The sequence below is a fragment of the Oenanthe melanoleuca genome, chromosome 24 (genome assembly GCF_029582105.1).
Source record: "Oenanthe melanoleuca isolate GR-GAL-2019-014 chromosome 24, OMel1.0, whole genome shotgun sequence".
NCBI lineage: Eukaryota > Metazoa > Chordata > Aves > Passeriformes > Muscicapidae > Oenanthe > Oenanthe melanoleuca.
In genome coordinates this window covers 5,936,825-5,958,650 of record NC_079357.1, presented here as the reverse complement: position 1 = coordinate 5,958,650, position 21,826 = coordinate 5,936,825, and the positions used below count along the sequence as shown (strand labels likewise).

The 21,826-nt window shown below is 53.2% G+C and overlaps 1 protein-coding gene across 1 annotated transcript; it reads left to right on the top strand.

The window, feature by feature from the left end:
• Positions 1 to 1,696: 1,696 nt before the first annotated feature.
• FEZ1 (fasciculation and elongation protein zeta 1) lies at positions 1,697 to 20,843 on the top strand. Its single transcript, XM_056509779.1, has 10 exons — positions 1,697 to 1,812; positions 8,605 to 8,895; positions 12,743 to 12,839; positions 13,671 to 13,772; positions 15,424 to 15,634; positions 16,670 to 16,944; positions 17,922 to 18,002; positions 18,385 to 18,460; positions 18,944 to 19,009; positions 20,683 to 20,843. The coding sequence occupies exons 2-10, from the start codon at positions 8,627 to 8,629 to the stop codon at positions 20,697 to 20,699; spliced, it is 1,194 nt and encodes a 397-aa protein (XP_056365754.1). The 5' UTR covers positions 1,697 to 1,812; positions 8,605 to 8,626; the 3' UTR covers positions 20,700 to 20,843.
• The last annotated feature ends 983 nt before the right edge of the window (positions 20,844 to 21,826 follow it).

Below are 21,826 nucleotides of genomic sequence, written 5' to 3'. Positions count from 1 at the left end.
ACATGGACCAGGAGCTGGGCACGGCCCTGCTGGCACAGGGGATGGCCAGGACTGGCCCAGCTGACTCTGGGGGAGCACATATCCTCTGCTAATGGGCCATCTTTAACCCAGCTGGGCAATCATCTTTATCTTCCCTCAGCCCATCCTCCCTCCAGGAGATATCTCCTGTTAATGGCCAGTGAGTCCCAGTGCATGACTGATAAAATTCCATCATCCCACTGGGAGATGCTCCAGCCAGGGGAGGAGCCAAGCCTTTCCTACCCAGATAAAAACTGACATTTTGGACACCAAAGACCTTCTTTCCACTGGATTCCAGAGGAAAGCCAGACCTTTGCACATCATCCCTGGATCTTCAGAGGAAACTGCACCTTCTCCAGGAGCACTGCTCCAGCTGAACCACATCTGCCACTGCAGGAGGATGCAGCCACCATTGAATGGGACTGTGCCAACACCCTGACTGACTGACGGGTGTCAGCTTGGATTCTGACTCTGGCAGGGTTTGGATTGTTCTGTGTAATACTGCATTTCTATTTTAATTATCCTAGTGAAGAACTGTTATTCCTAATTCCCATATCTTTGCCTGAGAGCCCCTTAATTTCAAAATGATAATAATTTGGAGGGAGGGGGTTTCCATTCTCCATTTCAAAGAGAAGCTCCTGCCTTTATTGGCAGACACCTGTCCTTCAAACCAGGACAGAGAAGGATGGATCCTGCCCCTTTGGAACACTAAGGGCCTTGGGACAAAGGGAATGCCAGAGGACAGGGTTAGATGGGATACTGGAAGAAATCCTCCCCCGTGAGGGTGGTGAGGCCCTGGCACATGGATCCCATCAAAGCTGTGGCTTCTCCATCCCTTGGGCTGTTCAGATCCAGGTTTGATGGGGCTTGGAGCAATTTGGGCCAAACCCTGAGAACAAAATGAGCTTTAGGGTCCTTTCCAGCCCAAACCATCCTGGGATTCGAGGATTTCTTTGACACTGTGCCAAAGCATGGGATGCTCCAGCCAGGACTTGGCAAAATTTCATTAAATTTAAGAACAATAATTTCAGAGACTCTTTTGAGGGTTTTTTTTTTCCTTAATATGAGCAACTTGAGGCCACGTGCCAGCAGAGAAACCCTTCTCCTGTCTTGCTGCATGGAAAACCAGAGGGAGCAGGGAGCTGCAGGCAGCAGTGCCTATCTGGGAAACTGAGCTTAAGCCCAGATATTCCACTTGGCTGTGAAATAAACACAGATTTCAAAAAGAAACAATCAAACAAACCAGTATACATGACATACATCTAAAGCAACTGTTTAAATTACTAATAAATTTTAAAAAATAAAAACTGAAAGAAAATGATGATGAAAAGCTACTCATTTCTTGTGATTGCTATTTTATTTTGTGAGAGGAAAAAATACTTTTATTTTCTAATTCCCCCCTTTGATTTTTATTTTGTAATTTTTAATTGTTTTATTTTAGAAAAGAAAATATTTTTGGATATGTACTTGACCTTTATGCCATGTCATGTTTTTTTTTATATTTCCTATATAAATTCCTATTGTCATTTCCATGGTTTCCGTTATTTTTTTCCGTTCTCCCTCAGCGTCACCGGCACGTGCGGACCCGCGTGCATAAATGAATGGAGGGACGCGGCGGGGGTTCGAAGGGAATTTTGGGGATGGAAAAAAAGGATGGGGCCCCCCCGGGGTGAGGGATGACGTCCCTTGACCACCATCCGCATCCCTTCCCGGTGACGTCACCGGTCCTCCCCCGCGCCTGCGCAGTGCGCGCCCAGCACCCCCCGGCGCGGCGCGGAGGATGCGGGGCTGCAGGTGGGTGCGGGGATGGGGATGGGGATGGGGGCTGCAGGGGGATGTGGGGCTGGTGGGGCTGCAGGGGGATGTGGGGCTGGTGGGGCTGCAGGCGGATGTGGGGCTGGTGGGGCTGCAGGGGGATGTGGGGCTGCAGGTGGGTGCGGGGATGGGGAGGGGGATGGGGGCTGCAGGGGGATGTGGGGCTGGTGGGGCTGCAGGGGGATGTGGGGCTGCAGGTGGGTGCGGGGATGGGGGGGAATGGGGGCTGCAGGGGGATGTGGGGCTGGTGGGGCTGCAGGGGGATGTGGGGCTGCAGGTGGGTGCGGGGATGGGGAGGGGGATGGGGGCTGCAGGGGGATGTGGGGCTGCAGGTGGGTGCGGGGATGGGGATGGGGGGATAGGGGGTGTGGGGATGGGGATGGGGGTGTAGGGGGGTGTGGGGATGGGGGGGCTGCAGCGGGATCTGGGGCCGGGGTTGAGTGCGGGGCTGGGGGGCTGCGAGGGGTTCGGGGGCTGGGAGTGATGCTGGGGGGTTGCAGGTGGGGCCGGGGGCTGCAGAGGGCTGCGGGGATGGGGAGGGTGCAGGGCTGGGGGCTGCAGGGGGGTGCGGGGATGGGGGGGAATGGGGGGTGCAGGGGGATGTGGGGCTGGGGAGGGTGCAGGTGGGGCTGGGAGAACGGCGAGGGGTGCGGGGCTGGAGGTGGGTGCGGGGCTGGGGCGGCTGGGGGCTGCAAGTGGGGTTGGGGAGGCTTCTGGTGGGGCTGGGGGGCTGCAGGTGGGGCTGGGGGGCTGGGAGGGGTGCGGGGCTGGAGGTGGGTGCGGGGCTGGGGGGCGATGAAAGGTGCGGGGGATGGGGGGCCGAGGGGCGATGCTGTCCCTGCAGGCGGGGGCGGATGCCGGGGCGCGGGCGGGGGTCGCACGGGGGTCGGGTGGGGTTTGGGGGTGCTGACGGTGCGGGAGCGGGGCCGGGGGCGGGGAGCGGGGATGCGCTCGCGCGGTGCGGGGGCGTTTCGGGGGTCTCGGGGACGCGGGGTGTGCGCGGGCGGGGGGCGGCGGCGGGGGCGGGTCCGTGTGCGTGCGAGAGTGTTGGTGTGCGTGTGTGTGTGCAAGGGATGTGCGTGTGTGTGCAAGGGATGTGTGTGTGCCTGCAAGGGGTGTCTGTGTGTGTGTGTGCAAGGGATGTCTGTGTGTGTGTGTGTTTGTGTGTGTGTGTGCAAGGGATGTGCATGTGCAGATGTGTGTGTGCCTGTCCAGATGTGTGTGCACGTGTGTTTGTGTCTGTGCATGTGCAGATGTGTGTGTGCCTGTCCAGATGTGTGTGTGCAAGGGATGTGTGTGTGCAGATGTGTGTGCTTCTGTGCAAGGGGATATGTGTGTGTGTGAAGATGTGTGTGTGTCCAGATGTGTGTGTGAAGATGTGTGTGTGAAGATGTGTGTGTCCAGATGTGTGCATGCAGGGCTGTGTGTCTGTGCAGATGTGTGTGCATGTCCACATGTGTGTGTGTGCAGGGCTGTGTGTGCAGGTGTGAAGGTGTGCGTGTGCAGCTGCAGGGGCACAGGTGCAGGTGTGTGTGGGCAGATGCAGATGTGTGTGCAGGTGTGTGTGTGTGCAGGTGTGTGTGTGTGCAGGTGTGCATGCAGGTGTGCATGCTGGTGGTGCTGGTGTTTGTGGGGCCTGGAGCTGGGTGCTGTGGGCATGGCAGGGTCGGTGGTGCATGGGTGGGAATGCACAAGTGCAGTGTGTGTCTGTGTGTGTGTGCATGGAATTCACATGGGGATGCACTCATGCATGGGTGTGCACACACAGTGTGTGGGGATGCACTCATGCATGGGTGTGCACACACACACAGTCTGTGGGGATGCAGGAGTGCATGGGTGTGCACACACAGTCTGTGGGGATGCACTCATGCATGGGTGTGCACACAGTCTGTGGGGATGCACTCGTGCATGGGTGTGCACACACAGTCTGTGGGGATGCACTCATGCATGGGTGTGCACACACAGTCTGTGGGGATGCAGGAGTGCAAAGCTGTGTGTGCATGCAGACTTGCATGGAGCAGGGTGTGATCCACCAGGGCACGTGGGGGTGAATGTGTGTGCAGATCTGCACCACTGCAGCAGGCATGCATGGGGACACATGCACTGCTCCATGTGTGAGCCTTGCATCTGTGTGTGTGTGTGTCTGTGTGTGCACCCGCAGCCTCGTGCTGCAGGGCTGGGCTCACCTGCAGCTGCACCTGCCCCCTGCACACGTGGAGGTGCTGCAGGTGTGTGGGGCTCAGGGCACCCTGTGGGGCACACGTGCATGGGGTGTGGCTGTGCTGCACACGGTGCAGGTGTTACTCAGGTGTGACTGTGCTGCACATGGTGCAGGTGTTACTCAGGTGTGACCCTGCTGCACACGGTGCAGGTGTTACTCAGGTGTGACCCTGCTGCACATGGTGCAAGTGTTACTCAGGTGTGACTGTGCTGCACATGGTGCAGGTGTTACTCAGGTGTGACTGTGCTGCACATGGTGCAGGTGTTACTCAGGTGTGGCTGTGCTGCACATGGTGCAAGTGTTACTCAGGTGTGACCCTGCTGCACATGGTGCAAGTGTTACTCAGGTGTGGCTGTGCTGCACATGGTGCAGGTGTTACTCAGGTGTGACCCTGCTGCACATGGTGCAAGTGTTACTCAGGTGTGACTGTGCTGCACATGGTGCAGGTGTTACTCAGGTGTGACCCTGCTGCACATGGTGCAAGTGTTACTCAGGTGTGGCTGTGCTGCACATGGTGCAGGTGTTACTCAGGTGTGGCTGTGCTGCACACGGTGCAGGTGTTACTGAGGTGTGACCCTGCTGCACATGGTGCAAGTGTTACTCAGGTGTGACCCTGCTGCACACGGTGCAGGTGTTACTCAGGTGTGACTGTGCTGCACACGGTGCAGGTGTTACTCAGGTGTGCCTGTGCTGCACATGGTGCAGGTGTTACTCAGGTGTGGCTGTGCTGCACACGGTGCAGGTGTTACTCAGGTGTGACTGTGCTGCACACAGTGCAGGTGTTACTCAGGTGTGCCTGTGCTGCACACGGTGCAGGTGTTACTCAGGTGTGGCTGTGCTGCACATGGTGCAGGTGTTACTCAGGTGTGACCCTGCTGCACACGGTGCAGGTGTTACTCAGGTGTGCCCGTGCTGCACATGGTGCAGGTGTTACTCAGGTGTGACCCTGCTGCACACGGTGCAGGTGTTACTCAGGTGTGGCTGTGCTGCACATGGTGCAGGTGTTACTCAGGTGTGACTGTGCTGCACATGGTGCAGGTGTTACTCAGGTGTGCCCGTGCTGCACACGGTGCAGGTGTTACTCAGGTGTGGCTGTGCTGCACATGGTGCAGGTGTTACTCAGGTGTGACCCTGCTGCATGTGGTGCAGGTGTTACTCAGGTGTGGCTGTGCTGCACACGGTGCAGGTGTTACTCAGGTGTGGCTGTGCTGCACACGGTGCAGGTTTTACTCAGGTGTGACTGTGCTGCACACGGTGCAGGTGTTACTCAGGTGTGACCCTGCTGCACATGGTGCAGGTGTTACTCAGGTGTGACCCTGCTGCACATAGTGCAGGTGTTACTCAGGTGTGGCTGTGCTGCACATGGTGCAGGTGTTACTGAGGTGTGACCCTGCTGCACATGGTGCAGGTGTTACTCAGGTGTGACTGTGCTGCACATGGTGCAGGTGTTACTCAGGTGTGACCCTGCTGCACATAGTGCAGGTGTTACTCAGGTGTGGCCGTGCTGCATGTGGTGCAGGTGTTACTCAGGTGTGGCCGTGCTGCACATGGTGCAGGTGTTACTCAGGTGTGGCCGTGCTGCATGTGGTGCAGGTGTTACTCAGGTGTGACCCTGCTGCACATGGTGCAGGTGTTACTCAGGTGTGACTGTGCTGCACACGGTGCAGGTGTTACTCAGGTGTGACCCTGCTGCACATGGTGCAGGTGTTACTCAGGTGTGACTGTGCTGCACACGGTGCAGGTGTTACTCAGGTGTGACTGTGCTGCACACGGTGCAGGTGTTACTCAGGTGTGACCCTGCTGCACACGGTGCAGGTGTTACTCAGGTGTGGCTGTGCTGCACATGGTGCAGGTGTTACTCAGGTGTGCCCGTGCTGCACATGGTGCAGGTGTTACTCAGGTGTGACCCTGCTGCACATGGTGCAGGTGTTACTCCAACCCTGGTCAGGGCTGTGATGTTTGTGCTCCCCGGGGGAGTATCTCTGGGGGAATGAGCTGGGGCACTCACACCTGCATTAGGCTGTTCCTGCCTTACTGCAAAGTCGCTGTTTGCTTCCTGTGAGGCTGTGCAAGGATGCCACTGGGATATTCTCAGTGATATCCTGAGGGAGTAGCAACATTACTGGAATAGAAATACTATCAAGGCACAGCTGGGATGCTCTCAGGGTGCTGCTGGGATGCTCCTGAGATGCCAAGAGTTTCCTGGAATGTGGACAGGCTGCTCTGCAGACAGCAGTGAGGCACTTCCAGGTGCACTGAGGTACTCTCAGGATGCTGTGTGGGTGCTCCAAGAGCTCCACCAAGGTACTGTCAGGCTGCTACTAAGGTGTTTCCAGAGCTGGTGCTGAGGTACCATGTGAGGGTGAAGCTCACACAAGGCTCCTCTCAGGACACATTCAGGCTGCTTTCAGCACAGTCACCTGGCAGTAAGAAAACACCTGGGCAATGCTTTGCACTGCCAAAGTGCCACCAGCACAGTGTGAGGATAACAGCTTATCCCACATCCCACTATTAGCTTCCTATCAGGGCACTCCTTATCTACTACTGTGATACTAGCAGGGCACCACTCTGCTATTGGGATGCTCCTGGCACAGATTCAGATATTCCTGCCTGTGCTGGTACACCAGGACAATGCTGAGCTGCTCAGTGGCTGCCACTGGGATACTCTCAGTGTAGCACAAAGATACTCTCAGGATGCTGCTAAGATGTTATCAGGAGAACATGCTGGATACTCCAAAGTATCCATTGCTAATGAGGCACTACTGAGATGCTACAGGGTCATCACTAGGATACAACATGACTGGTACTGCTGTGATAGTACCAGGATATTCCCACAAAGCAGCCAAGGTGCTGTCAGGACAGGAGCCAGTTTGCAGTAGGATGCTCTCAGTTATCTGTAGGATATTTCCAAGGTGCTACAAGGGCACTAGAAGAGAGTGTGGTAAGATGTATCTGGGATGCCATCAGGGCAACACTCACATTTTTGGGGTGCTGTTGTCACATTACTGTACTTTCAGACCCCTTGTTTTATGGTGATATAGTAAATGGGTACAACTAGGATACTGCCACTTAAGGGAAATAGATAGTGGTGTGACATTTTTTACATACTATCAGGGTAGCACTAAGCTGCTTGTATCACTGCCAGCACTTTGTTGCAACCTGTAAATTGCTACTAGAATAGTGCCACAATATCAGAATATTTCTTCTGAAGGTAGCACAGGCTGTTGGGATCCTGCCAGGATACTACAGAGATACTCTTGGTTGTGTAACAGCCCTGGCAGGAGGGTTTCAGTGAGCACAGCAGCAGCCAAGGGAGCAGGGAGCTGGCTGTTGTAACCTGTTAGTAGCCTGGTGCCTGCCCTGGTTTAGGGCAAATTTGGGAGAAAACCTCTGAATGGAATCCCTCTAGGAAACAGATTCAAGCAGTCTCTCCCCCAACTGGTTCAGGGAAATATTTCCTCAGAGAGAAGTGGAAAAAAAACCCTATTTATTTAACAGGCAAAGCACTTCCCAGCACAAAAATGAACAATACTAAGCAACAAAACATCTTGCTGCTCCAAAGAGATGACAAATTCAGCAGAGTCCCTTCCATGGGGCGCAGCCCAGCTCACTCAGGCTGTTCTCAGTCCCTCTGTGCTGGGAAATGTCACAGCCCAGGCCAGGCTTGGTGGGTCACAGGTGTGAGCTCCTGGTGCTCCTCTGGGTTTTTAGTCCAGAGCAGGTTCAAACAATTCCAAAAAAAGGAAAAAAACCCAGTCCAGTTCTCTGCCTCAGCCAGGCAGAAAGTACCCAAGAGCAGAGGAGAGCTCTCTCCTGCTGCCCACTGCAGACAGCACAGTGTGTGAAAGGTGCAGGGCAGCAAGTGCAGTCTCTGGTAACAAACTAAACCTCTTCTCTCCCCCTCCACTCCTGGAATTAGTCTTAAATCTGCAGAACTCAATGCCCAGCTGATTTACCAAAATAAGAGTACTGATCTAATACCAATACTCAACTGTGATGGGCAAAAGACTATCTAACAATTTAAAGCTAGAAAGTGTATGTTTATTAATTAGAGATAATCCTCTAATAGATTGCAAAATCACAGATGATCACAGAGTCTATTTATTGGCAAAGGATTCAAACAAATACATATTTATAATAACAGCCCCTCCCATCCCCCACTTCCTATGGTAATTAGCTGGAATAGCTATTAAGCATGTGTGATTGATTTCTTAAATTAAGTTTGGGGTCGTTTTTGTGGGGAGGGGTCTTAAAAGGAGGAAATAAGATCTTCCTCACCCTAAACTCTTGACTTTTTCTATCAATGACAATACAAAAATTTCTGGGGATAGTCAGTTTTTACAAAGAATTGAATTGCATTGTCCATGTTCCTTTGGGTCTGCTCACCAGTTTCATCTTTTCCCATTGTAAGCGCAGCTGAGCAAACATGAAATGACAGACAGTCAATTATTAACTGCTCCCTTCTAACGCCTAACTTTTAGTTATTTTCAGCAAGGTAAGACGGGCGGCTGCGGGTGCCGCAGCAGAGCCCAGCAGCGCTGTCCCCGCAGGTGAGGCAGCACCAGGTGAGAGATGGAGGCGCCGCTGGTCAGCCTGGAGGAGTTCGAGGAGGGGCCGGCGGGCGGGGGCGCCCCGCAGCGCCCCGCGGACCCCGCGCTGGCCGAGCTGGAGAGCTTCTCTGCCGAGATGATGAGCTTCAAGTCCATGGAGGACCTGGTGCAGGAGTTCGACGAGAAGCTCACCGTGTGCTTCCGAAACTACGACGCGGCCACCGAGGGGCTGGCGCCCGTGCGGGGCCGGCTGCAGGCGCAGGAGGAGGAGGAGCGCCTGCAGGATGAGGAGTGAGTAAATCCTTGTTTGGGGGGCACAGCCTCTGTACAGCCCCCCCAGAACTGCAGTGAGCAGTGCCTGCAGGATGAGGAGTGAGTAAATCCCTGTTTTGGGGGGCACAGCCTCTGTACAGCTCCCCAGCACTGCAGTGAGCAGTGCCTGCAGGATGAGGAGTGAGTAAATCCCTGTTTTGGGGGCACAGCCTCTGTACAGCCCCCAGAACTGCAGTGAGCAGTGCCTGCAGGATGAGGAGTGAGTAAATCCTTGTTTGGGGGGCACAGCCTCTGTATAGCCCCCCAGAACTGCAGTGAGCAGTGCCTGCAGGATGAGGAATGAGTAAATCCCTGTTTGGGGGGCACAGCCTCTGTACAGCCCCCCAGAACTGCAGTGGGGAGTGCCTGCAGGATGAGGAGTGAGTAAATCCCTGTTTTGGGGGGCACAGCCTCTGCACAGCCCCCCAGAACTGCAGTGGGGAGTGCCTGCAGGATGAGGAGTGAGTAAATCCTTGTTTTGGGGGGCACAGCCTCTGCACAGCCCCCCAGAACTGCAGTGGGGAGTGCCTGCAGGATGAGGAGTGAGTAAATCCCTGTTTTGGGGGGCACAGCCTCTGCACAGCCCCCCAGAACTGCAGTGGGGAGTGCCTGCAGGATGAGGAGTGAGTAAATCCCTGTTTTGGGGGGCACAGCCTCTGCACAGCCCCCCAGAACTGCAGTGAGCAGTGCCTGCAGGATGAGGAGTGAGTAAATCCTTGTTTGGGGGGCACAGCCTCTGCACAGCCCCCCAGAACTGCAGTGGGGAGTGCCTGCAGGATGAGGAGTGAGTAAATCCTTGTTTGGGGGGCACAGCCTCTGTACAGCCCCCCAGAACTGCAGTGAGCAGTGCCTGCAGGATGAGGAGTGAGTAAATCCTTGTTTGGGGGGCACAGCCTCTGCACAGCCCCCCAGAACTGCAGTGAGCAGTGCCTGCAGGATGAGGAGTGAGTAAATCCCTGCTCTATCCATGGCCTCTGCACAGCTCTGAGCCCCCAGCACTGCAGTGGAGCCACCAGGGCTGGGGTTCTGCCACAGCAAGCCCAGATAAAATAAAGGTTCTGGATGGAACAGATGTCCTGGCTGCCTTAGGCAGATGTCAGCTTCAGTGCAAGCCAGGCCTAGGCTCAGGCTGTCCTAGGCCTGGGCTCAGGCTGTCAGCTCTTCTGTGATTTCATTTTCCTTGCAGCACTCTCTTAGCCAGCCAGAGAAAGAAACCTGGGAATGCTGCACAGAGATTCCACAGGCAACTTTATTTCTGTGACAGCAAATCCGAGTACATGGAATATCACAGGGGTTTATAGGGGTGAGGGGGCTTGAGAAGTGACCAATAGAGTTATAAGTTGAAAGCTATCCAATTAATTTAAGGTTTTAGGTGAAGAGTGACCAATTACTTAAAAGAAATAAAAACTCCAGTTAAAATTATAAAAGATAATGGGGTTCTACTGGGGAGTGAATATTTCCCTAGCATGAGCCACCCTAAGGAAGGATTTCTTATCCAGGGGATAGGATTCCAAGGGTGCCCTAAAGGGGTGTCTGAACCATCCCCACTGCAGCACAGCCATGCTCCCTGTCAGGAGTAGCACTGTAGTATCCTGTGAGTAAGGGTGTGCATGCTGCAGCTCAGCCCTTTGCATCCCAGCACAGTCAAGCAGCCTGGAACAGCTGTAGTATCTTTGGAGTAGCTGTGTGAGGTCCCTGGAGCAGCAGCCTCTGTGCCCCATGCCTGGGGGTTGAACACAAACCCTGAGTAAGGTGTGAGTAGAGTTCTGCCACCCCCTCTGTTCCACAGCCAAATCCCCCCCCAGGCTCCCCCAATCATTATTGTGCTTTTTGTGTTAAGTTCTGCAGTTTCATTAAAAACCTTGTTTTGTTACAAAATGCCATTTATTCCTGCACATCCTCGAGCTGTTTCCTGGTGGTGATTGCACACTACCCCATTTCTAGTGGATTTTTTGCATGTTTAATTTGGATTATTCCAAAATTACCAACCCTTCTTTTCAAGCAAAGCGGTTGCTTTCAACCCAAAAAGCCCCAAATCTGTTGGTTTGTGTTTGGCTTTTTTTTTTTCCCCCAAACCCACTGGGGCTGAACTGATTTTTTGCAATTGCTGGAATTCATGGTTTTTCAGAGCAAAATGCAGCTTGGCTGGGAGCCGGGGCTGTCACTGCTTTGTGCCACTTATTGTGTCTTTTTTTGGGTCACTTTGGGCAAAACAAGCCTTTTTTTTTTTTTTTTTTCTGTCTTCTTTGAATGAGCCCAGTGTGCAGGCTGGGGGAGGGGCCATGGCCTCACAGGCTCTGGATTTCCAGAGTTTTTAACCATTTCTTGCCATAATTAACTCAGAAATCCCTGCTGGTCGTTGGCTGCCCTAAAGGGGTGCTGCTCCTTTAAGAGCAGAATAAAAAAAAAAAAAAAAAGGCAAATTTATGGGGGATAATTGCTAATTTGCTGGGCTTTGTTAAAAAATAAGTATTTGAGATTTGGCATCCACGTTTTTCTGTGTTAATTTGGGAAATCTGTAATTCCAAAGGCCCTGGTGAGGAGGGAAATATAATAAATCCCAAAAATGAGCAGTTTGGGGGTTGAAAATGGAGAAAGGTTTTCAGGATTCAGATGGACTGAACCCACCATTTCTGGTGGGAAAATGGGGACATTTGCCTGAGATGGGGAGGAAATTTCTCATTTCTTTCTGTGCCTTTTCCCCCATTTTTGACTTTTTCTCCCATTTTTGCCCTTTTTCTCAATGTTGCCACTTTTCAGCTCTTTTTTCTCATTTTCTCTCTTTCTCCTCCTTTTCTTCCCTTTTCTCCACTTTCTTTGCTCTTCTCCTCATTTCCCCCCTTTTTCTGCCTTTTTTCTTACATTTTCTCTTTCTCCCCATCTCCCTTTTCTCCTGATTTTTCTTTCTTCCCTCTTTTAGCCTTTTTCCTCCTTTTCCTATTCCCTATTTTCTCCTTTTTCCCCTTATTTTTCTTTCTCCATTTCCCACCACTTTCCTTCTTTCTCATTTTTTCTTCCATTTCCCCCCTTTTACACAGATTTTCCTTCCCCCACATTTTCCTTACCCCTATTTTCTCTTTTCTTCTGTTTTCCCCTTTCCTTTTTTTTCCTCTCATTCCCCTCTTTTCCTTTTTCATTTTCTATTTTCTCTTCTTTTGGTCAGTGTTACAGGAAAGCATTTCAGGGTATTTCTGGGTGTTGAAAAATGACATTTTGGGATCTCTGGGGTATTTCAGTGAGAGGTTTGGGTGGTTGGAACATGTCAGGGTGACATTTTGGAGCTTTGGGGAATTTGGGGGTTTAGGGGAATATTTAGGGACAGTTTGGAGTGTTCCAGGGCAGAATTTTGAGATGTTTTGGGGCCTTTCAGAGAGTCTTGGTGCTTTGGGGCTATTTTAAGATATTTTGGGTCACTTCAGGGCACCGTGGTGATTTTTGAGTGGCATTTGGGGACATCTAGGGACATTTTAGGACATTGCTGTGGCCTTCTGGAGTGTTTTGACAGCAGCATTTCAAAATGATATTTAGGGGTCATCTCAGGTGCTGGAGCAGCATTTTTGGGTACTTTGGGGTATTTCAGGGCAGTATTTCACAATGTTGTTTTGAGAAGCTTTAGGATCTTCTAGGAGAGCATTTGGGGTTTTCCAGGATGTCATTTGGGGTGTTTTGGGATGTTTCAGGCGCCTCAGTGGTGGTGTGGGATTTTTGGAGGATGTTTCTGGGCTGCATTTCAGGATATTTTGCAGCATCCTGGCATGCCAATTTTGGGCTGTGTCTGTGAGAGGCAGCATGCAGGGGTCAGCACTCACCACCCTCCTCCCTGCAGGGTCTGGGATGCTCTGACCGATGGCTTTGCCCCCCGGGGCTCCCCCCGGCCGTGGCAGCTCCCTGGGACTGAGCCCCTCCATGGCAGCGACCCCCAGGTATGGCTGTGCCCCCCTGTCCCCCATGGCCCCCACAGGGGTGTCACTCAGCCCCAGGGCTCTGACTGGCTGCCACAAACCACCCAAAATGGTCATTCCAGCACCTGGGCTGTGCCAGTTTGCCCCGTGGGTGGGGTGGGTGTTTTTGGGGGTGGGAAATGTGTTTGTAGTGAGTTTGTGCTGTCAGTAGATGCTTTGGGGTTGTAAAAATATCCCAATATCCACGGGATTGAACCTGTTTGGATGTAAGCCTGTTGCTAAAGGGGGATGGGAAGATAATTTCCTTGGGTTATTTTCTGATAGAAAGGTGGGGAAAAAGACGATGCCTCCTCAGCCAACATCATCCATCCATCCATCCATCCCTCCATCCATCCATCATCCATCCATCATCCATCTATCCATCCATCATCCATCCATCCATCCATCATCCATCCATCCATCCATCATCCATCCATCCATCCATCCATTCCCTGGTGTGTCCCCTGGTGTCCCCACCCCGTGTCTCCATCCCCCCTCTCCCATTCAGCTCCCCCAGCCCCTCTCCTGTATCTCCACTGAGTGTGTTCAGCACCTGCATCCAACAGACCTGGACTTCTCCCTGTCTTCTTCCCATTCCATGTATCTCCTGTCCAACATCTCCATCCATCTCCTGGCAGCATCTCCCTTCCAGTGCTCCCCAGTTCAGTGTCCCCAGTGCCCTCAGCCCATCCTGTCCCCATGCCAGCCCCGTGTCCCCTGCCAGGGCCCTGGTGCTCTCCCTGTGCCAGGGCAGGGCTGTGGCTGTGCCCACACCACCCTGTGCTGCCACTGCCCAGCCTGTGTCTCCTGCAGCTCGGTGGGAAGGAGGAGGAGGAGGAAGAGGAGGAGGAGCTCACTGAGAGGAGTGAGCAGGACTCTGGGATCAACGAGGAGCCGCTGCTGACAGCTGAGCAGGTACCCACAGGCACCTGGAGCTCTGCATGGCCTCCAAAAGCCAGGCCGGGCCACCTCAGCCCCTGGAAGCACAAGAAAAAGCCAAGTCCCACCACCCTGGGATGTGGCATGCGGAGCTGCACTGTGCATGCAGACAGGTGCAGGCTGTGGGTGCTGATGGGGGATCTGGGGGCACAGGGAAGGTGGGCTGCAGGTGCTGCTGCACAGTGGGTGCCATGGGGGAGGATCCAAGGGTGGGGGGCAGAGGTGGGATGCAGCTGCAGGATGCTGGTGTGGAGGCAGGGTGCAGATGTGGGGTGCAGGATGCAGATGTGTGGTGAAGAGTGCAGGATGCAGATGCAGGGTGCAGGATGCAGATGCAGGGTGCAGGATGCAGATGTGGGGTGCAGAGTGCAGATGTGGGGTGCAGGTTCCAGATGCAGGATGCAGATGTGGGGTGCAGGATGCAGATGTGGGGTGCAGGGTGCAAGTTCCAGATGCAGGATGCAGATGTGGGGTGCAGATGTGGGGTGCAGGATGCAGGTTCCAGATGCAGGGTGCAGATGCAGGGTGCAGATGTGGGGTGCAGGATGCAGATGTGGGGCACAGGATGAAGATGTGTGGACAGAGATGTGGATGCAGCTGCAGTGTGGGTGCAGGATGGAGGATGCAGGTGCCAGTACAGGATGCAGGAGGAGGAGGTGGGTGCAGACAGGTGCAGGGGGCAGATTTAGATGGGGGTGCAGGAGCTCAGTGTCCATGGAACGTGGGATTTGGAGATAGGTGGGAATGTGGGATGCAGATGCAGGATGCAAATAGAGAACCCAGGGTACAGATGGATGTAAATGCAGGTGCTGATGCAGGATGAGGGCAGCAGAATGCAGATGCAGCTGAAGGGCAGGATGCAGAGTGCTAATAAGGATGGAGGGTGGAGGGAGCAGGCTGCAGATGGAGGAAGGAGATGCAGGTGCAGGATGAAGGGAGCAGGTGCAGGACAGCTGCAGATGTGGCTGCAGAACAGTTGCAGGTGTGGGTGCAGCATGTTTGGGATGCTCAGTGCACACACAAGGTGCAGGTGGGATGCAGGTGCAGGTAGGATGCAGGTGCAGCATGTTTGGGGTGCTCAGTGCACACACAAGGTGCAGGTGGGATGCAGGTGCAGGTAGGATGCAGGTGCAGCATGTTTGGGGTGCTCAGTGCACACACAAGGTGCAGGTGGGATGCAGGTGCAGGTAGGATGCAGGTGCAGCATGTTTGGGGTGCTCAGTGCACACACAGGATGCAGGTGCAGCATGTTTGGGATGCTCAGTGCACACACAAGGTGCAGGTGGGATGCAGGTGCAGGTAGGATGCAGGTGCAGCATGTTTGGGGTGCTCAGTGCACACACAGGATGCAGGTGCAGCATGTTTGGGGTGCTCAGTGCACACACAAGGTGCAGGTGCAGCATGTTTGGGGTGCTCAGTGCACATAAGGTGCAGGTAGGATGCAGGTGCAGCATGTTTGGGGTGCTCAGTGCACACACAAGGTGCAGGTGGGATGCAGGTGCAGGTAGGATGCAGGTGCAGCATGTTTGGGGTGCTCAGTGCACACACAGGATGCAGGTGCAGCATGTTTGGGGTGCTCAGTGCACACAAGGTGCAGCTGCACATGCAGGTCACTGATGCCCCACAGGTCATCGAGGAGCTGGAGGAGCTCATGCAGAGCTCACCTGACCCCGAGGCTGACCCCGAGGGGGAGGAGGAAGAGGAGGAGGAGGAGGATGAGGAGGAGGAGGAGGAAGGCAAGGCTGATGCTGAAGGCAAAGGTGGTGGCACGGAGCCCATCGTGCTGCAGGAGCTGCATGCTTTCTCCCCTGCCCTCAACAACAACTGCTCCCACGAAGGTATGGCCAGCAGAGCCCAGGCCAGTCACTTTTTGGGGACAATTCCAACCAAATTGGACAACTGAGTCTCTCCAGGCCTCAGTGCTGGCTTGCTCTGGGACTTGGCCAGAAAGCCTCTTGGCAAAAACTGTGAAGAACACAGGGATGTGGCTTTTGGTGTGGAGAGGCACGTGGTGTTCACCAGGAGTCTTTGTGTTCTGCATGGGGTGTTCCATGCACATGGGATTTGTCACCAGTGCCATGGGCTGTGTCACCAACCAGCCCAGGCACTTCTCTGATTGTGCTGCTCTTTATCACACCGTGCACTGATCACACCATGTCACTAATTGCACTGTGCATGTCATAATTGCACCATGCATGTCAATAATCACACCATACATGTCACTAATGGCACCATGCATGTCAATAATCACACCATACATGTCACTAATTGCACCATGCATGTCAGTAATTGCACCACACATGTCACTAATTGCTCTGTGAGTATCTCTGAGTGCACTTTGCATGTCAGGAAGTTCCATAATTGCTCTGGGCACGTCGTTTATGGCGCTGGGCAGATCAGAAATTGCACAGTGGGTTTCTGTCTCGGTGTCTCAGAAAATGCAGAGCACATCTCCCTCAGCACGAGGTGCATTTTAATGTTGCAGTGTTCTTTTCTCTGACTGCACTGGGGTGTCACTGCCTGCACCAGGCATTCCCCTCGGTTCCCCATGCATGGCACTGGCTGCAGCGAGTCCAGAGGAGGCCGTGGTGACAGGCTGGGAGAGCTGGGGGTGCTCAGCTTGGGAAAAGAGAAAGGTTTGGGGAGAGCTCAGAGCCCTGCCAGCACCTAAAGGGGCTCACGGAGAGCTGGAGAGGGATTTTGGAGGGACAGGACACAGGGAATGGGTTCAGGGGTGGGTGGGATATCGGGAAGGAACTGTTCCTGGGAGGGTGGGGAGCCCCGGCACAGGGTGCCCTAGCAGGGGTTTGAGTCCCCGGGCAGCGGGCGGTGTCCCCGTGCAGCGCTCCGCGGACACGGCCGTGTGCCCGCAGGGCTGCGGCAGCTGTCGGCGCGGGAGCTGCTGGCGGCCGCGGGCCGGGCGGAGGCGGCGAGCCGAGCGCTCTCGGCAGAGCTGGTGGCGCAGCTGGCGCGGCGGGACGAGCTGGCCTTCGAGAAGGAGGTGAAGACAGCGTTCATCGGGGCGCTGCTGGCCGTGCAGGGCGAGCAGCGAGAGCAGAGAGAGGCCGCCCGGCGCCGCCGCAGGGACAAGGGGCTGAGCCTGCAGGGCACAAAGGGCTCTGAGCGCGGCAGCCACATGCCCCGCAAGGTGCGCGCAGGGTGCCGCGGGGCGGAGCGGTGACACGGGGGGACGGGACGGGACGGGACGGGATGGGATGACAGAGTTAGGAATAGAGTTAGGAATAGAGTTAGTTAGGAATAGAGTTAGTTAGGAATAGAGTTAGTTAGGAATAGAGTTAGTTAGGAATAGAGTTAGTTAGGAATAGAGTTAGTTAGGAATAGAGTTAGTTAGGAATAGAGTTAGTTAGGAATAGAGTTAGGAATAGAGTTAGGAATAGAGTTAGGAATAGAGTTAGGAATAGAGTTAGGAATAGAGTTAGGAATAGAATAGAATAGAATAGAATAGAAGAGAATAGAATAGAATAGAATAGAATAGAATAGAATAGAATAGAATAGAATAGAATAGAATAGAATAGAATAGAATAGAATAGAATAGAATAGAATAGAATAGAATAGATCAAGTTGGGATGGGAGGGGATGGGCTGGGATGATGGGATAGAACAGAACAGAATTAGAAATAAATTGAATAGAGGATGGATAGGATAGGATAGGATAGGATAGGATAGGATAGGATAGGATAGGATAGGATAGGATAGGATAGGATAGGATAGGATAGGATAGGATAGGATAGGAAATGAATAGAATAGAATAGAATAGAATAGAGAATAGAATAGAGAATAGAATAGAATATAGAATAGAATAGAGAATAGAATAGAATATAGAATAGAATATAGAATTGATGGATCAAGATGGAATGGGATGGGAATAGTAGCAGGATGGGGCAGAGGGGCATGGGACAGGGCATGGGGAGGACACAGGACACGGGATCATGGAGCAGGGACAGGGGGACAAAGGGATGTGGGATGGGGGTGTGGAGCAGGTGCTGGGATCTGGCCAGGGGTGGATGTGGCAGTCAGGGAGCTGTGGGGGTGCTGGTGCCTGAGGAGGTGCCACAGGTGACGTGGCTGTCCCTGGAGGTGACAGGGTCACACGTTGTCCCCCCAGCGCTTCAGCATGGAGGGCATCTCCAGCATCCTGCACTCCGGCCTGCGCCAGACTTTTGGTCCCACCACCAACGAGAAGCAGGTGCCCCTTTTCCCACCCCCAAAACTGCAAATCTTTCCCTCATTCCTGCACTCCCCATTCCCCTGCATCCCCCAACCCCCTTTTAAAATGTTTTTTTTAGTTTTACAACACTGCTCTAACCCCAACAACCTGCTAATCCCTCTTGGAAAAATTATCTGGTTTCACCCCAAAAAGTCCTTCCTGAGGAGGGATAGATTTGGGTGGAGTTTGCAGCACCCAGTTATTTCAGCACTCCCCAAAATACCTGCAAATTAAATTGTAGGAAATTTGCAGAAATACTCTATTTTTGCACAAATTTGGGGTGATTTGTCTCAAGGCAGTGCAATAACCAGGTGGTTTTGTGCCACCTGGGTGGTTTTTGGGGTGGCTTTTGTTTTTGCAGTACCTGAACACGGTGATTCCATACGAGAAGAAGGGCTCACCACCCTCTGTTGAGGACCTGCAGATGCTCACCAACAGTGAGTATTCATTCAAGCTGCTGGTTTGGGTCAGCATCACATGTTTTGGGGACACAAAAGCACATTTTGCTTTCCTTCAGTGGCTGCAGTTTGGGTATCATTGCAGCACGACCAGTTTGGGGGATTTTTTTGCATCATTGCAGCATGGACAATTTGCATGGACAAATCTGCAATCTGCAAATCTGCAACAAACCCACCTGGTGGGGAAAATCCCTGCTTTGTATCACTGCAGCACAGCTGGTTGGCAGCCAACACCTCCCCCCAGTTTTGCTCCTTTTAATGGGCTGATTTGGGGGTAAATCACCCATTCTGCATTGCCTCAGGCTGGCTAATTGGGGATGAAAGTCCTTTTTGTTTTGTTCCCAGGCCTGCTGCACAAACTAAATGGGGAAATTGTACAGCAGCTGTGGGGCTGGTTTGGGGGGGGAAAGGGCCATTTTGGGGGCAGCAGGGCCAGGCTCACAGCTTTGTTCTCACCCACAGTCCTGTTTGCCATGAAGGAGGGGAATGAGAAGGTGCCCACTCTGCTCACGGATTACATCCTCAAAGGTACCTGTGCTGTTCCTCCTGCCTGGGCACCCCTTCTGCATCCCCCTGCCTCTCCAGTGCATCCTTTGTGCAGCCCTCCTGTAGCCTCATTCATGCCATTTGCATCTCCAGAGAATCCCAGATACATCCTGTGTCATTCCTCCTGCACCTCTGCTGCATCCTCCACACACCCTCAGGAATCCCAGGTGCATCTCCTGCACATCCCTCAGGCATTTTCTGTGCAGCTCTCCTGTTCTGCCACACCTCTGGAGATCCCTGTGCATCTCCTGGGGCCCATCTGCTTCATCCACACAGCCTCATCACCCTCTGTGCACCCCACTCCCCATCAGGCACCCTCCTCTGCCTCCCTTGGCCATCCCCACCCATCTTCCTTGCATCTCCCAGGCATCCTTGTGCATCCCTGTGCATCTCCCACCCCCTTTCTGTGCATCCTCCTGAACCCTTGCATGTCCCTTGTGCTCTTTCTGTGTGTGTGCATTCCTTGTGCATTCCTTTCATCTTCCTCTGCATCCCCTGTGCAGCCTCGTGCAGCATTTGTGCCTCATTCACATTGTGCAGCCTCTCTGCCCCTGCCCCTTGTGCACATGGAGCACACTCGTGGCTGTCCTGTGCCCACTCGTGTCCTTGGGCACCACTGTCCACCCATGCAGCCCAGTGCAGGCCTGTGTCACTATGCAGCATTGCATTTGCATCCCAGTGCATCCCCATGCACACTTCTACATCCCTGTGCATGTTAATGGATCACAGTGCATCCTCCTGCATCCTTGTGCACCCCTGTGCATCTTCATGCATTCCAATGCATCCTCCTGCATCCCTGTGCATGTTAATGGATCACAGTGCATCCTCCTGAACCCTTGTGCACCCCTGTGCATCCTCCTGCATTCCAATGCATCCTCCTGCATCCCGGTGCATCCCCATGCACACTTGTGCACCCTCCTGCATCCTTGTACATCTCTGTGCATCCTCATGGACCACAGTGCATCCTCCTGCTCCCCTGTGCATCCCTGTGCATCCTCATGCAATCCAATGCATCCTCCTGCATCCTTGTACATCCCTGTGCTTGCTCATGGATCATGGTGCCTTCTCATGCATCCCTGTGCATCTTCACACATTTCAGTGCACCCTCCTGCACACTTGTGCATCCTCCTCCATCCCTGTGCACCCTCCTGCATATTTGTGCATCCCTGTGCACCCTCCTGCATCTTTGTGCATCCTCCTGCATTCCAGAGCATCCTCCTGCATCTTTGTGCATCCTCCTGCATTCCAGTGCATCCTCCTGCATCTTTGTGCATCCCTGTGCATCCTCCTGCATCTCTGTGCATCCTAGTGCATCCTCCTCCATTCCAGTGCATCCTCCTGCATCTTTGTGCATCCCAGTGCATCCTCCTGCATCCCAGTGCATCCTCCTCCATTCCAATGCATCCTCCTGCATCTTTGTGCATCCCATGCATCCTCCTCCATTCCAATGCATCCTCCTGCATCTTTGTGCATCCCAGTGCATCCTCCTCCATTCCAGTGCATCCTCCTGCATCCCTGTGCATCCCAGTACATCCTCCTGCATTCCAATGCATCCTCCTGCTTCCCCCCCCACCTGTACATCCTGTGCACGCTCCTGCCTCACTGCCCCCCATATGTGCCCCACCCTCTCTCTCTCTCTGTCTCTCTCTCTGCAGTGCTCTGCCCGACCTGACCTGGTGCTGCCCCCACACTCCCACCCCAAAACGGGGCCAAACCCAAGGAAAAAGGGTCCCACCCACCCGTGGCTGCCCCACCCTGCACCTCCCCCTTTGCACAGCTGGGAATAAAGAATTCCTTACGTTAATTAGGCAACTGGTGTCCAGTGTCTGTGTCCCCTTCCTCCTGGTGCTGCTTTGCAACTTTTTGGTAAGAAAATGAAGTTTTGAAGCAGAAAAATCCCAACACACTTAGCTGCAGTGCTCACAAACATTCTGGGATGTATAAAAAACACAAATTTCTGGCTAATGAGCTGCTGGGAGCTCAGAGGCAGCTTCAGCTGCCACCATCAGAGGGGCAGCATTCAGATTAAATTCCATTCTCGAGGATTTTTCCCATTTTTGCACATTTTTCTGCTAAAAATTGTGCAAACATCACCCAGAAAATCAACCCATTATTAAGGAATGGCTCATTAAGGGACAGGGGGGCTTCCATTGCATCTGTTTGGGGGATAATTGCTCTGTTTTGGAGTTTGTCACTCATTTTGGGGAAAAGTGCCTAATTTGGGGGATTTTGCTCGTTTTTGGAGAGTGCTGTCCATTAGGGGGAAAATTCAGTCATTTGGGGGTAAATAACTTATTTTGAGGAGAGTCACTCATTTCCAGAAGGACCAGTTTGGGACAGCATCTTTTGGGGGCATTTTGGGGGGGAATTTTTGGAGAATACAATTCCTTTTGGGGTGAGCACCCGTTTTTGGGCATGAATCATTAATTTTTGGGAAAGATCAGCCCCTTTTGGGTCATCATTTGATTCTGAGGAGCATCCCTCCTTTTTGGAGACCATCACTCATTTTGGGGTTGTCTGTAACACTTTGGGGGAGCTTCTGGGGAGAGAATCCCTCATTTTTGGAGAACACAGCTCATTTTGGGCTGTGCATCACTGGTTTGGGGGGTGCATCATTTACTAGTGGGCAAATCCCATTGGAGCTTGTTTGAAGGAGAAAATTTTCATTTTTTGGTGGACCATCAGTTTTGGAAACATAAATCCAATTTTCTCCACATCACTCAATTTGCAGTTTGGGTGCATCCACCCATTTTGGGGGTAAATTAATTTTATGAGGGGAGTTGTGCCCATTTTGGGGGG